The sequence below is a fragment of the Hemiscyllium ocellatum genome, chromosome 7 (genome assembly GCF_020745735.1).
Source record: "Hemiscyllium ocellatum isolate sHemOce1 chromosome 7, sHemOce1.pat.X.cur, whole genome shotgun sequence".
NCBI classification, from domain to species: domain Eukaryota; kingdom Metazoa; phylum Chordata; class Chondrichthyes; order Orectolobiformes; family Hemiscylliidae; genus Hemiscyllium; species Hemiscyllium ocellatum.
In genome coordinates, this window is record NC_083407.1 from 90,792,538 (window position 1) to 90,808,331 (window position 15,794).

Genomic DNA, 15,794 nt, shown 5'->3' on the forward strand with positions numbered 1-15,794 from the left:
TTTACATTCATATATCTGTTTAATTTCGTAGTTAATCAGATAAAGGTAAAAGTTTCAAAGTCAAAATGTGAATAGTATTGGATTACTAATTCCCTCCCCATTACCATTAAAGAGACCCACACCCCCATAAATATTGAAGAAGTTTAATGATAGTTCTGCCATGGTTGCACTTGCATTGTTCATCGCTAATTAAAGGCTTGTGTATAAGACATGGAATAATGCCCTCACAATCATAAGGTCTGGTTACAGATAAACTCCATATCTCAGTGTCCATTAAAAAAAAATCACAAAACTCAATTCCACTGGCTTACTTGGTAAGAGCAGTACAATTCTCCCAGAACTGTCTTTCCTCTCCCAGCAGTCCAAGAGTGAGAGTTAATCTTCAAATACAATGTAAATCCTTTTGAATAAGAATTAAAAGAAACAAATATAATTTTTAATTGGAATTTTCAATCTCTGGGTTCTTGCTACTTTAAGTAATGAGCAAACATTCCAATACATAGTAGTGACTGCTGCTGCTCGGAACCCAGCAAAAACATCAGTGACAAATGTCCACTTATACGTCAGGTTTCAGAAGAATACTTTGTGGTACTGAACTTCCAAAGACTATAGGCTCAGAATTCAAACCTAATTGGATTTTCAAGGTCTGCATGCTATGTGTCTGGAAAATCCTGAGTGGCTTCTTCTCTGCAGCTTTGAAGCTAACATGGGACCTCAAACCTGGCTTCATTTCTGGCACCAAAGCCAGTAAAAATCAGTTCACATGTTTCCACTGTGTTTCCATATGTTTGTGAATAAATATTTAGTCTGATCAGATCCAGCATGCTTTTAATTCATGTATTTTCATCAGATCTGGTACCAGCACCAGAAAAATCTATAGATAATACGAAAGGGCAGCAGCCTTGTAGTAAAATGTATACTTATGATGATCCTGATGTTGCTGGTGTGGCTCCAATACCAGCTGGCAATGCGTTTTTCAAGGATACATACAAGGAAGACCGTCAAAACTGAGAATATTTCATTAAGCAGCTCTGGGCAGTTAATTGTTAATACGTTCAAATGCCCTCAATGTTCATTCTTACAAAGCAGGCTGAGCAGAAGGTTCATGCATCTGGCAAAAATGAAAAAGTTCTCTCCTTTACAAATGGACAATCGTATTTCCATTATGGGAGTGCAAACTTCAACCTGATTGTTGTCTGCTACTAAGACCTCCCATATGTTCCATGATAGCTCAGGAATCTCCCCACACCAGGATGCTTGATCACTGGGAACCACCAGTTTCTTTCACTTGCATACATGAAGTGGATGAAGATCTTCAATCTCCTGGTCCAGCTATCTCAGACATGCAGGTCCTAGCTGCAGCTAGACTCCCATCTTCAGATTCCTCTTTGATTTGACTGATACAACTCTCCTGGACTACAATAACATTGTGGGGAAAAAAGTAAAGCAAAAAGAATTAATATTCAAATAACAGAAGATGCTCATTAATATCCTCAAAATAAATATCAATTGAAGGGGAACTTTCAAGAGTGCTACATGAGGAAACTGTTTGAATTCAGTCAAAAAAAGGGGACTAACCTTCTGCCTGACATTGCTGGGAATGCTTGACAATGCAATTAAAACAGTTTCTTTTCACTTTTCCAATCTTGCGTTTGAATTCAAATTTAAACAAGGTCAAATCAATCCATATTGCCAAAGACATGGTTTTTGAAATTCTTTCAATGATGCTTAATTTCTACATAGATAATTCAGACAATGTCTGAATTGGACTATCCTATCATTCCTTTATAAAATGTAGACCTGGAGTAATTCTCACTTGTTATACGGTTTACTGGCCCTGTTTTTTTTGAGGTGGGGGCAATTTAGTATAGTTTGCTCAGAAAAAGCAGAACACATTTTTGAAACAAGCAGTAGTAATGAAGAATGCAGAAAAAAATCAAAACAAGTTGTTGAAGTTCTTCATCATATACCCACAGGACAGGACAGAATCAAAGGGAACAACAATTTATACTGCATCAGAAACAGGCTGATTGATTGATTGGCAAGTGCTCTCTGATTGGTTGGAACACATAAACTTTGACAGAATGTCTTTCTTTTCAGCAAAATTCAACTTCTATACTTCCAATCAACTTAAGAATGCAGAAAGTGATGCTACATCCCAAATGCAGTGATTGACTACTGTGAAAACTTATTTGGGTTAGCAGGATTGATATTACTGCCAGTCACTTTGTCAAAACAAAGTGTTTAATGCAAACTTGAACAGAGGCACTCTGTACTGGTACTGAGCACCATCAGTTTTAATCTTGAGGTATTACATGAAACTCTACAGTCCCAATATTAAAAGTATACACTGCTTGACACTGTACCCTGTAAAGATTTAATCCATTTTCCCCAGTTTCCCCATTTCATTTTTCCAAATGATGCAGCCTTTCTTTTTTAAACAAAGCCTGATTTGTCTTCCTTTATCCTCAATGAAGGATCTCTCACTACCATAGCTGACTGGGCCTCCTATCACATCTGACTCACTTTTTGCACTTCTGCTCTCGTTCCTTTCCCTCCCACATCCTCTGCCATCACCAAAGATACCATCATATTTCCTTTCAGCAGTCTGAAGTACTGTTTCCTCTGCGACACCCTCGCCTAATTCTTTATCATCTCAACCTCTTCCCACAGCACCTCTCCATGCAAGCACATAGTTTCTACTCATTTACCCAGTCTCATCATCCAAATCCCCAAAATACTCTTTCTAGGTAAAGCAGTAATTTACAACTATTTCTTTAATTTAGTAGACTGTATTCACTGCATAATGTTGCCTCCAGTCATTGAGACCACTTTACAGAACACCTCCAGTCCACAAGTATGACTTGTGTTGTAATTTTTATTTTTCACCTTGCACTCATGCTGACATATCCCTGAACTCAGTGTACAGCAATGCTCCAGTCAGCTTGAGGAACATCACTTCGGCTTTCGATTTGGCACTTCACAGCTGCTTGACTTAACGACTTCAATCATTTTTGGATGTAATCTGCCTCAACTGTTTTTTTTTCCCCTTTTTTTGCATGTCAATCTTAATTTATTCTATTTTGTATTTGCTTTCAGATGGTGGTTGCTCATTTTTTTTCCCAGTTCAACCTCCTCTGATGCCATTGTTTACTTCTGTACTTGTCCCATCATCACCACTACCACCACCATGTTTATCATTTAATGTCTCCAGTCATCTGCCTTAATCCGGACCTTCCATTTTGTTCCACTCTCCTCTATTTCTCATCCCTGAAGAGCCTTTCCCAGTTTCATTGAAAGGTCATGACTCAAGACCTAACTGTTTCTGGCTCCACACAAGCTGCTAGATATGCTCAGCATTTTGTTTTTATTTACATGGATTTAGGACAAATTTACCAGACTGCACTCCCTCTCCCTTAGATGAATTGGTAGGTAGAACAGAATTGGCATGATGGCTCAGTGGTTAGCATTGCTGCCTCACAGTGCTAAGTATGTGAGTTCGATTCCAGCCTCGAGCAACTGTCTATGTGGAGTTTGTACATTCAGTGTCTGCATGGGTTTCCTCTGGGTGCTCCGGTTTTCTTTCATAATCAAAAGATGTGCAGGTTAGGTGGACTGACAATGCTAAATTACCCATAGTTTTCAGGGATGTGAAGGTGAGGTGGATCAGCAATGGGAAATACAGGGTTGGAGTGCGGTGGTGGTGGAGGTGGGGGTGGGGGTGGGATGCTTTTCGGTGGTCGGTGTGAACCTGATGAGCCAAATGGCCTGCTTCCACACTGTGGAGATTCTATGATTGTTCAAATAACAGGAGGATCTGGTACAGCATACTTGATTCAGCTAGAGTTGCTTAGAGTAGGTATTCACAGATTCTTCATATTGGTTTCAAGGAGTCTTGGGGTGGCAGCTAAATTCCCCAAATATACTCCACCATATATACAAGACTATGTCAAACATTTTAATTCATTCCAATTTGTGCCTAATTATGGCAGTTATGAATATACTCATTGGATAACACAATTAAAGGAAGGTTGCAATGAGCTGGAGCTTTGAGACATAGTAGAGCCAAAGTCTGAGTTAACTAAGGAAGGAGTCAGGAGGGTAGCTTGTCCTGGTTTACTTTTTCACTCTTGCTTTCTTTAGTGAAGAGATGGTCAGCTGAATTTCCAATTTTGCAGCACTAAAGCTGTCAAAACAGAAGATGGAACTTCACCTGCCTACAAGTTCCCCTTCAAATCATACACCATCCTGACTTGGAACTATATCAGCATTCCTTCACTGTCACTGAGTTAAGACCCTGGAACTTCCTTCCTATTAGCATAATGAACGTATTTACCCCTCAGTATTGTTTCAAGAAGGCAGCTTACCATCACCTCAAGGGAAATTAGCGATGGACTAGCCAGCAATACCCATATCCCATGAATGAATTTTAAAAACGTACTGGTATTGTTATATTATTGAAGGTTGACATAGCCGCAGAAATTTCAACAAACTGAGATTAATAGTATAAAATTCACATAACATCTGAACAGCTCGAAGAAAATCTTTGAATGGCGAGGACTTAGGTAACCATTTGTTCTTTCTCTGTCTCAAAACTCCCGTAATGTATTGTTGCACACATTGGTGTTGTGGAATTATAAGGTATTCTTCAGTTCAGATACTTAGTATGGTGGATTTCAAAGGACTGCAGTTGAGAGCATATTAACAATAAGGTAGCAGGCAATTCAGTATTGTGATGTTTAAGATTACATACTTGAGAGAGTAAACTTACCTGTAATATGCACTTACAGAGATGTTTTAAAACCCAAACATATTAATTGAAACTATTTAATCAAGAATTGAAAATTAATTGATTTTACATTTCCAATACTATTAAGTCATAAACAAAAGCATTGAAAATGTGAACTGTACCACAGCAGTTATTGGTTGTCACAGAAATGAATGGATGAATGAATAGAAAGCTCTCTTTTGGCAACTATATTGTAACTGTTAAGTTTTTATTATTGACTGAACATTATTCTTTATAAGATTAATTTATTAAGTCTGCTTTCTTTTGGATGCTGATGATAACCTCATGTACTCTGTGTTGGCCCAGTCCTGGTATAGTTTCTCCACTGGATCATCCAAGCAAATCTGAAGTGTTAAAACATCTCTGACCTTATCTCATAGCTGTTGCTGATTGGCTTTGCTTCATCTGCTCACAACACTCAATAATATAAACAATCACACTGACCACACCAAATCCAGAAGTCAGAGATTGGCAAAACTATTGCATGGGGTATGTGGAGTGAGGGTAGAGAAAGGGGGAATGGCATTACGGTGACTGCTCGTTAAAATCACATAGATTCTTCATTTTTCCTAGTTGCTGTGAAAGGTTATCAAGTTTAAACAAAACTTTGTTGTTCTGTCCATAGAAGTGTCTGACCTGCTGTGTATTTCCATTACAGTCAGTTCTGATATAATGCAATAGTTCCGTTCCCATACATTCTTGCTTTATAGGAAAATCGTGCAATAGCTGCACCATTTAAACTAATGGGGCTGGAATCACATTATAGCAAATACATGTAAGAAAAGTTTGCATTCTGCAAATAACCGTCTAAATTCTTCAATCACGTTAAAGTCAATATCCGTTGAAGAAACACGTGTCATAGCAGAACTGACTTTATTTTCTATTTTCAGTTAAGATCCAGAGTTTTGTTTTTGTATTAAAATTTGAACACCAAATTTCACTAACAAGCAAAACAAATGAACTTACCAACTGTGGAAGGTGATGAAGCTTCCATGATCTGTACAGGGATGGTTTGTCCTGATCCAAGCAATATCTGATGAACTCCTCCATCAAGGCCTGTGTCTCCACCAACAGATGTTCCTACTGTTACCAGCTGTCCCATACTGACCATATTCTGTTCAGATACTGACACACCAACCAAGGTGGAAGCTGCAGAGTCACATTCTGACAGTGAGCTGCTGAGTTGCAGAAAGTGTGCTTGACTGAAAACCTGCTGTTGCTGTGCAGTAGGGCTGCTTGTTTCTTGCACTGCAGAAGGACTACTGATGCCTGGTTGATGAGAATTCAATGTAACAACTGCTTGGGCTGCATCAGAAGAAGCAAAGGCTGGCTGTAACTGTAATCCCTTGACAGAAAGAAAGAAGACAATTTGCAAACAGCAAGAAATGAATCACAGAAAATAACCAATGCCATGGAAGAAAATCAAGACTGTAATAAAGAAATCAAAAAAGAGAAAGGAGGTTACCAGGACATAATCACATTCACAGTTAGAAAGATTCTTACTCTGGCTGGGGTTGACCGAAACACAATCAAGATGCATTAGATTCATGGGATAAGAGAGTTTCATCCTATAATGACCGGGCTAACAAATTGGGCTTATAATCTCTGGAACTTAGGTGAATGAGAAACAATCTCACTGAAACATACAAGATTCTGAAGGGATATGACACAGGAGACATCACGGCTGTTTTCTTGCCAGAAAACCTAGGATATAGGGACAGAGTACCAGGAATAAGGGGTCAATCATTTCAGACTGAGATGTGGAGAACCATTTCTTTTCATTCATAGGGTTGTGAATTTTCTGAATTCTGTACCACAATGGGTTATGGATGCTCCATTGTCTAGTATAGTTAAGGTGGCTGGACCTCTAGTTTCTCATTGGGTACAGGAAGTGAGCAGGCAGGTGGAGTTGAGGCAGATCAGTCATGATTGCATAGAATGGCGGAGCAGGCTCATGGCTTGAACAGTCTACTCCTTCTCCTATTCCTTGTGCTATGCTTTCAAATTAACCTGAAGCAGAAATATCAAAATTCAAAAGCTTTGAAAAATATTCCTTTCTATATGAACAGTGACTGAAATGGTGAGCCAATACCTGTTAACTTAAAGTAAAACAGAACTTTTCCTGTACAGATCCAAATCGGTTAGAAATCTGTTCTTTATAATAAGAGAAAAGAATATCAAGGATAATACTCAGCAGAACAGAAGAAAATCACCTGAACAAAAAAAACCTATAAATGCTATTACCGGGGTGCAAGTTGCCTCAATAGCTTCGAGCAGTCGAGTCCAAACGTTGGAAGCAACCTGCAGAAACAGTATTTGGGGTTGCAGGTTCCCCTTCCTGCAAGGTATCTACAGTGACTGTAGATAACAGTCTCTGGAGAGACAGCTCCAAACCCACTGCAATGATGCCACCAAACAACAAAGGGGTGGATTACAATTCTAAAGTACCCATTACCTTATGAAGAATTTCGAGCAGCAAGTGCTGAATAAGACCTTGGATGTCTGAGCACCAGCATGACACAGACAAAGGTAGGTAAGAGCAATTCAACTACTGATTGAGTGCAGAAATATCTGGGTTTATTTAGCTGAGCCATGAAAGTGAATGGCAGCTTCAAATTTTTCTGTGTGCAGGCCCCTTACCTTGGGCTGGCAACTCTGCTTCACAGGCACTGGCATGTAAATACAAAATTGGAGTTTGCAGCAGTGGCAAAATCATGGGTATATGGTGATGAACAAGGCACTAATCACTGTTTGTGGCTGTTTTGTTTGGGAGAGGCAACGAAGGGGCAGATTATAGTGTGGAGGGTAAGGTAGAGATGAAGAAAAGGCTGATCACCATGTGAGTAGGAGCAGGGGGGCAGTAGTGGTAGAAAAGGGGCTGATTAGTGCGAATGATGGGTGCATATGATGGAAGGGGAAAAGACAATTGTGGAGAGGAACTAGTTACAGACAGTATTGGGGAACAGTATTGTTTTGAAAGTTGAATGGTGGTTGGAGAAAGGCTTCAAAGGCTTCTGTCACCAAGGGATATGGAAAATTTGATTGAAAGCTACAAGTACATTTAATAATATTTTTAATAAACACATTTTAATATTTATATGATGTATTGTTTGTTGATTTGCAATACATAACCATAAGTGACTCATCTCTAATTTTCTTTCCTAGGATGATGGCAACCCCAAGATGAAGGTTTAATAAAGAGGAAAAATGGCAACTGTACAGATGTCGAACTATAACATATATAAAACAACTGATATTTTTAAGTACCCATACAAAAACAACAATTTGCACTTATATAGTGTATTCAACAAAGCCAAACACCCTCAGTGGTTCTGACAAAAACAAACACTGAGTCCAAGGAGGAAAAGTTATAAATGACTAAATTTGTGTTTTCATGGTGTCTTTAAGGATATGAGAGAAAAACAGCTATTTAGGGTGGGAATTCCAGAACTTAAGGTCCATAAAGTTAAAAAGTTCTTCAATGATGGGTTAAAGGAAGAGGAGAATGCATAAGAATTTGGAGCTGAAATTATGATGGTTCTAAAGATGGTTATCAGATGGTTCTAAAGATAGAAGAAATTTAAAAAATGGAAATTAAATGGAAGGAGCAATGTCTCAGAGACTTCTGAATATAAGGTTCAGTATTTGAAGTTTGAGGCTTCAGTGGACTTGGAACCAATACAGGTCACCGAGTGCAGTGTGATAGATGACCAGGACTTGGTGAAAGATACATGGGCAGCAGAGTTCTGGATAATTTCATGCTAAAGGCAGATGGAATTGTAAACCAGGAGAGCAATGAAATAGTACAATTTGAATGTAACCAAAGCAATAATGGAAGATTTCAGCAATAAATAGTTTCAAGAATTAGAATGCTAGCAATGGTTCTGAAAATAAGCTTGAAAGGTTGAACTTGTGAAAAAGCAAGGTTATGGAAGAAATGAAAATCATGCCAGGAAAGGTGGAAACCTACGTTTATTTTAGAAGAACAACTAATTGGTCTGACCTGTAATTGTGCAAAAAGCTTTGGTTGCAATGAAGAAAGTGAAGATGAAAGTTGGGTTGTCTCTGGAGATAGTGTATTCACCATCTGGGTTGCATCCACCTTTGTGATGATTGAATCAGCTGAAGTATTATCTGTGGATTGACAACACATGAGAAAATGCATACTCCTTTTAACAATTCAAATATAAAAAAATATTTTTTTCCAAACTGGCTGGCTTCTTGTCTGCAACTATCGCTACAAAGGTCTCACCAACTGCACATTGAAAGTCCATGAGAGCAACTGCCTCTCATCATCCACACGATACAGTGAAACAATCTTTGACATAGCTATTCAAATCCAAGTAGTACTTTAGGATACCTGATTAAAATGGTTTGCATTCTCTGGTGAGCTTTCTGCAGTAACATCACTGGGTAAAATCTCAATAAGCTTTAATAAAGATGAGATGGAAGGAAATACATTTTGCACATACTGTCAGAGTCATAGTGATGTACAGCATGGAAACAGACCCTTCAGTCCAACTTGTCCATGCCGACTAGATATCCCAACACAATCTAGTTCCACCTGCCAGCACCCGGCCCATATCCCTCCAAACCCTTCCTATATGAACCCTTCCTATTCATATACACATCCAAATGCCTCTTAAATGTTGCAATTGTACCCGCTTCCACCACTTCCTCTGGCAGCTCATTCCATACACGTACCACCCTCTGAAAAAGTTGCCCCATTGGTCTCTTTTATATCTTTCCCCTCTTACCCTAAACCTATGCCCTCTAGTTCTGGACTCCCCGACCCCAGGGAAAAGACTTTGCCTATTTACCCTATTCGTGCCCCTCATAATTTTGTAAACCTCTATAAGGTCACCCCTCAGCCTCCGATGCTCCAGGGAAAACAGCCCTAACCTGTTCAGCCTTTCCCTGTAGCTCAGATCCTCCAACCCTGGCAACATCCTTGTAAATCTTTTCTGAACCGTTTCAAGTTTCACAACATCTTTTTGATAGGGAAGAGATAAGAATTGCACGCAATATTCCAACAGTGGCCTAACCAATGCCTTGTACAACTACTCAATTAAGAGCAAATAAATGTATCTTTCATCTGATCTGTGCTAACAACATTGTAAACTTAAGTTTCAGTTCAGTTAGTTCTTAAAGTTCCTTTGTTTTTGTGGAGGAGATAGGTTACGCATAAAATTTGATTTCAGATATCAACTTTTCCACCAAAGTTTGAAGAGTTCATTTGGAACGATGGAACGACCATATAAGAGGACAATTTAGACTGTACACATTTGTAAGGTAAATATTATTTTCTTAGTTAAAAATAGTTAAATGGATGTGCAACTTAATTGCATCAGAAATTTATTCATGCTTTTAAAGATGACATCAGAATAATTCAAATCACTTCCTAACTGAAGTGTCACTTCAGGACTCCACAGGACTCCCCAAGACATCAACTTGCATTGTAAACCAACTTATAGTTTCTTTAAACACACAATTAATTTTTACAGTATTCAGAGTTATACTTTTCCATCTATCCACTTTGTCAGAGAATTTGCAGCACTGTAATAATTTGGAAAAAGAAAAAAAAATGCATTATATATTATCCTTTGTGATTTCAATACACAAAGCACTTTGTGATTATTATTTTAATGTCAGGATTGCAACAGTCAATTTGTATGTAATGAGGTTCCAAAACAAAGAGATAATGAATATTATACGAATAATATGAATAATAAATATTATTTATTGGTAGTAGTGAAGAGATTGACTATTAGACAGGATATTAGGGAAAATTTCCTTACTGTTCTTTGAACAGCACTTTGAAATTTATGTTTACTCAAAAAGGCAGAAGGGAAACTCAAAACAGTACTGCATGATATTAGGACTAAGGATTAGGTGTTCCAACTTCTAGAGTGGGATTTCTTTTCATTTAAATTTCAACATTTTTACTTAAGAGAAAGCGTGCTACTATTCTAAATGGAGACATTGAAAATAATCTCAATGATAAAAGCTCTTTCCTTCTAGCATTTTAAATCAAGGTCATGGTTAAGTTTTATTCAACAAAAAGTCTGAGACTATAATGCAATATAAAATTTGTCCCACCACTTACCATCTCCTTGTGTGGATGCAAGTGTGACTGTGACTGTCTCCGTCTGAAGACTCCCATTGGAAGCTGTCCATTGCAGCTGGAAAAATAATCTTTGCAAGTTAAACAGAAATATATAGGAAGCTGAACAGAAGTCACTGACTCAGCCATTGCTGCATCTGCACAGGTCACCATGAGAGTGCAAGTTGGCTAACTGTCTTATATCTTAATTTTACTTCTAGAGACAAAGAGGTTTGTCTGTGACATGCAATTACTTTGCAATTAATTAGAATGATCAAATAGTTACAAAGTCAAATGTGATAGTCACACATAGGAAGACTCTACAACCATAAATTGGCAGGCTATTTTTTTGTGCGCAAGAATGTTCAAATAATGGCAGATATTTACAATCCATCTGAACGACCAAAACCATCAGATCATAGCTGTATGATTCACCAGAATTTGTTAAAGAAGATCTTCTCAAAACCTGGAGTGCCAACAATTGTTATCAATACTGTTAATCCTGTTATTTTGTTAAGCGAAACAATAATCCAAAGGCATTACATCAAGCATCATTTAATGAAGAAAGGAGAAGGGAAAAGCACATAAAAGATCCAAGAATGAATGAAGTTATGTAAATCTCATGCACTTCTGCACAGTAAGGTTGTAAAAATATCAGTGGTCACCACAATTTTGTTTCCTTGCCTTTTTTTCCCTCATGCAGCTATTCAACAGCTTGGTAAATAACTTGGTATAATACTAGTAAAGATAATGTATATTCACAAATGTATTCTTTACAATAAGGTGATCTGATTGGGTGCTGTTATTCAGGTTGCTTCTAGTAGCAAACTGTCAGCATATTCGCAATGCTTTTAAGAGTACTGGATTCTGTGCCTCATGAAACTTGTTATGTTTGTTTTTGGGGATTGGAGAAGCATCTTCCATGTACCTGTCCTAGGAGATTACTTGGATATTATTGAGAAACACAAGTGCTTCTTGTTTTCAACTGTAACAAAACTATTTGGGATATTCTGTGGGCATTGATCATTACAATTTTCATATGCTTGAAAGTTTACGTCTAAGAAAGGGAATCACTTTTAGAAATTAGCCAGAAAGTAGGAAACTGTTAGCAAGACAAAGTGCAAAAAGTCAAGGCCTTAAGACTGTAACATTACTAATTGGCCAATATCAGTTGGTCAAACTACTAGAACTCCCTTTCAACAGCACTGTGGGAGTACCTCTACCACATGAATCACACCTACTGAATGACAGTTAGGAATAGGCAAGAAATGCTGGGTATACAAGAGTTGCTCACATCCCATGAATGATTTTTTAAAAAATTCGATAAATCTGCATCTAATGCTTCAAAAGAAAGCTAAACAAAGGAAATATATATATTTTTGCCTGCACCTCAAATACACTCCGAGGCAACTTCTCAAGTAACATCGACTGCAAAGTTGAGCTCTTTTGAGACCCATACTCAAATTCACACCAAACACTATTCACTCAGATCGAGTAATGCATCAATTTTAAAATCTCATCTCTGTTCAAATCGTGGGATAGTTATTGAACTATCTAACCTTGAGGCCTGGACTAATGATTGGGACATTTGAGTTCAAATTTCACGACAGTGCCTGAAGAATTCATATTCAATTAAACAAACAGAACCTGGAATATAATACATCAGAAATAGGGACCATAATTCTATCAGATTGTCAGAGTCCTTTCAAGAAAAAAGTCTCAGTTGCTTTGGCAATATATGAGACCTCAGATGCATAGCATTAACAATGACTCTTAAGTCTCCACTTACTAAACTAGTGGCATTCAGGAAGGCAAGATACTACCTGCAGCTTCCACCTAAACTTTAGAATTAGGCCCCTAACTTTCCCACTTCTCAAAAATTCTTTAAAAGCACTCGAAATTTACGAAATGTACTTCTTCGACCAAGCTTTGGCTATTTTTTAAAATATCGCTTAATGCCTGTGACTTTCACTGGGTGTTTCACTATATTAAAGGTGTTTTATAAATGTAAGTTACTATTTCATCTGCTGGGTGACTACCAGGTTGGTTGCCTACCAAGAGTAACAATACATTTTTGAAAATCTGGAGAACAAGATATGGCTATGTGTAATGCTATAAGCCATTACCTGAATCATGCTCTCCTAGGTTATCATTGTTGCATCCTATGTGGGATAGACATATCCACTAGGTCCAATATGGGATCCTTGCTCATCCGTGTTACAGGCTGGATCCCTAGCTGCAACCCTTGTACTCTGCTCATCAAAATGTATATAATCAAGTCAGCAGTCGATCTGAACCCTCACATCGAGGCCTGAGGAATTTACTGGAATGGCAACTGCTCCCCATTTTCATATCCTACTTCTCTGCCTCTTGCCTATAACAGAAGAGAATGTTATCTTACTTATTTGGGTAAAAAGGCAGCTGCCCTTTGTGACTTCCAATGATCGATGCTGACTGCTACTAAAACTGGCAATGATTTCATCAAACCGATTACCAGTTGTAACCATGTACACAAATAAAGCCTTGACAGTTGAGGATATAAAATTGAAAGAATACTTAATGAACCTTGTTAAAATGCATTCCTCAGATGCTCATTTGTTTTTCCTAAATTTCTCCCCCCTTCTAAAAACACTAAACTCTTTGCTAGTATATATTTCCATGGTGGCTACAGACCAGCAATATGTTGGTCAAATTGACATTCTGCATGTGACAAATACTGCATTAATTTGCAGTGGATCAGATGGGCTGAGGAGTGGCAAATGGAGTTTAATTTAGAGCAATGTGAGGTGCTGCATTTTGGGAAAGCAAATCTTAGCAGGACTTATACACTTAATGGTAAGGTCCTGACGAGTGTTGCTGAACAAAGAGACCTTGGAGTGCAGGTTCATAGTTCCTTGAAAGTGCAGTCACAGGTAGATAGGATTGTGAAGGCAGCGTTTGGTATGTTTTCCTTTATTGGTCAGAGTATTGAGTACAGGAGTTGGGAAGTCATGTTGCGACTGTACAGGACATTGGTTAGGCCACTGTTGGAACATTGCGTGCAATTCCGCTCTTCTTCCTATCGGAAAGATGTTGTGAAACTTGAAAGGGTTTAGAAAAGATTTACAAGGATGTTTCTAGGGTTGGAGGATATGAGCTATAGGGAGAGGCTGAACAGGCTGTTTTCCTTGGAATGTCAGAGGCTAAGGGGTGACCTTATAGAGGTTTACAAAATTATGAGGGGCATGGATAGGATAAATAGACAGTCTTTTCCCTGGGGGTGGTGGGGGGAGTCCAGAACTAGAGAGTATAGGTTTAGGGTGAGAGAGGAAAGATATAAAATAGACCGAAGGGGCAACTTTTTCACACAGAGGGTATGGAATGAGCTGTTAGTGGAAGTGGTGGAGGCTAGTACAATTGCAACATTTAAAAGGCATCTGTTTGGGGATACAAATAAGAAGGGTTTGGAGGGATACGGGCTGGGCGCTAGCAGGTGGGAAGAGATTGGGTTGGGATATCTGGATGACATGGGCAAGTTGGACCAAAAGGTCTGTTTCTGTGCTGTACATCTCTACAACTCTATGGCAATTTGACTATTAAGAGAAATTCAGTTGATTATGTGCTCACCCAAGTCTTTACATGTATTTTCAACACAGATTAATAAACTAATTATTAGAAAGGAACTCTACTTAGTTTCATCCTCCCAAGCTCAATATCACTGAAATCAATTGCATTACTCTATTCCAGAGTTCATTGAAGACAATATGGATTGAAAGTCATACTGACATCTTCCAGAGTCCTTTGGATATTTCCAATGTTTAAAAATTAAACATTGTTTCCTGGTCACCAATCAGGGTTTCAGCAACTCTCAACTGTAGATTGATATGATGCAGTTTGATTTTTATTTTTAGGGAATCAGATAACAAGAACTGAAAAACAGCGAGCATTATACCAGCAACTACTGGATTAATCTGCAAGAGGACAAAACCTTGAAAAGGTTTCCTACTTGTGTCTGATTCTCTATCTTGCTTAACAGTGCAGCGGTGCTTCACTAAACCAGACCCTGAAGTCTTTGTGCAAAATGTAGTCATGGCAATATATAGCACATTGAAATAGCACATTGGCCTAGTTCAGATTTGCAATTATGATCCAGTTGAGCCTCCACCTACCTATGCTGAACTGACTGTGTCAGCATAATCCTCCCTTCCCTCAATTTTGTCTATAGTATTCTATTCAGCCATTCTCAGGAGAAACAATTCCTATCACACTTTGGAGAGAAATTATCCTGAATTCCCTAATTGATTCTAAATAGTTATTTTTATAATTGGTAGCTCCTAATTTTGTTCGTGTCACAGATGGAAACTGTTGAAAAGAGTGGAACTTTTCAAAATTTTGAATATCTCTAACAGGTCACCCCTCACTAGAAAAGAGGCCACAAATGTTTATCCTCTGTTTATAGAGGTAACCTATATTTCTCACATTATCATTTCAAATCTCTCTTGTACCCTGTCCATTGCCAGGTAATCAGCATAGTACATCGTACTCTAAAAATGTAATCTTATCAAGGATTATCTTACCTTGATAATATTCTAGAGGACATCATTCCCTTTTTATTATTGAGATCATTTAGAGTGTAAGGTAGCAAGTTTGGAAAATGACAAGGACAGACAAATATTGTGGTTTTCTTAAATTCAGAATCACCTGAGCAATTATTGCAAACTTTTCAGCCAACTACTTGTAACACAGATTGGAACTATTCACGGCGAGATTGATTTGAGGAGTTTTGATGATCTAAGTGGACATCACTCAAGGTTCTGCTCTGAAATTTTGGTACTGAAGCCAGATTCCAGAAAAAGATTGTAGCACCTATAAACCAACAATCAGGCTACAACTTATCTTGCTTAAAAACTCAAGCTCTTTGGG

The 15,794-nt window shown here is 38.2% G+C and overlaps 1 protein-coding gene across 2 annotated transcripts in view; it reads right to left on the reverse strand.

The window, feature by feature from the left end:
• Window positions 1–15,794, reverse strand: part of LOC132817206 (calcium-responsive transcription factor-like) — a 52,506-nt gene continuing 36,712 nt past the window's right edge. For both annotated transcript variants that reach the window (XM_060827494.1, XM_060827493.1), the window contains exons 13-16: window positions 10,896–10,971; window positions 8,793–8,923; window positions 5,756–6,134; window positions 1–1,416 (exon numbers count right to left, since the gene is read on the reverse strand). In XM_060827494.1, the coding sequence (XP_060683477.1) occupies window positions 1,316–1,416; window positions 5,756–6,134; window positions 8,793–8,923; window positions 10,896–10,971 (687 nt within the window). In that variant the 3' untranslated portion in view covers window positions 1–1,315. The remainder of the gene's footprint in view (window positions 1,417–5,755; window positions 6,135–8,792; window positions 8,924–10,895; window positions 10,972–15,794) is intronic.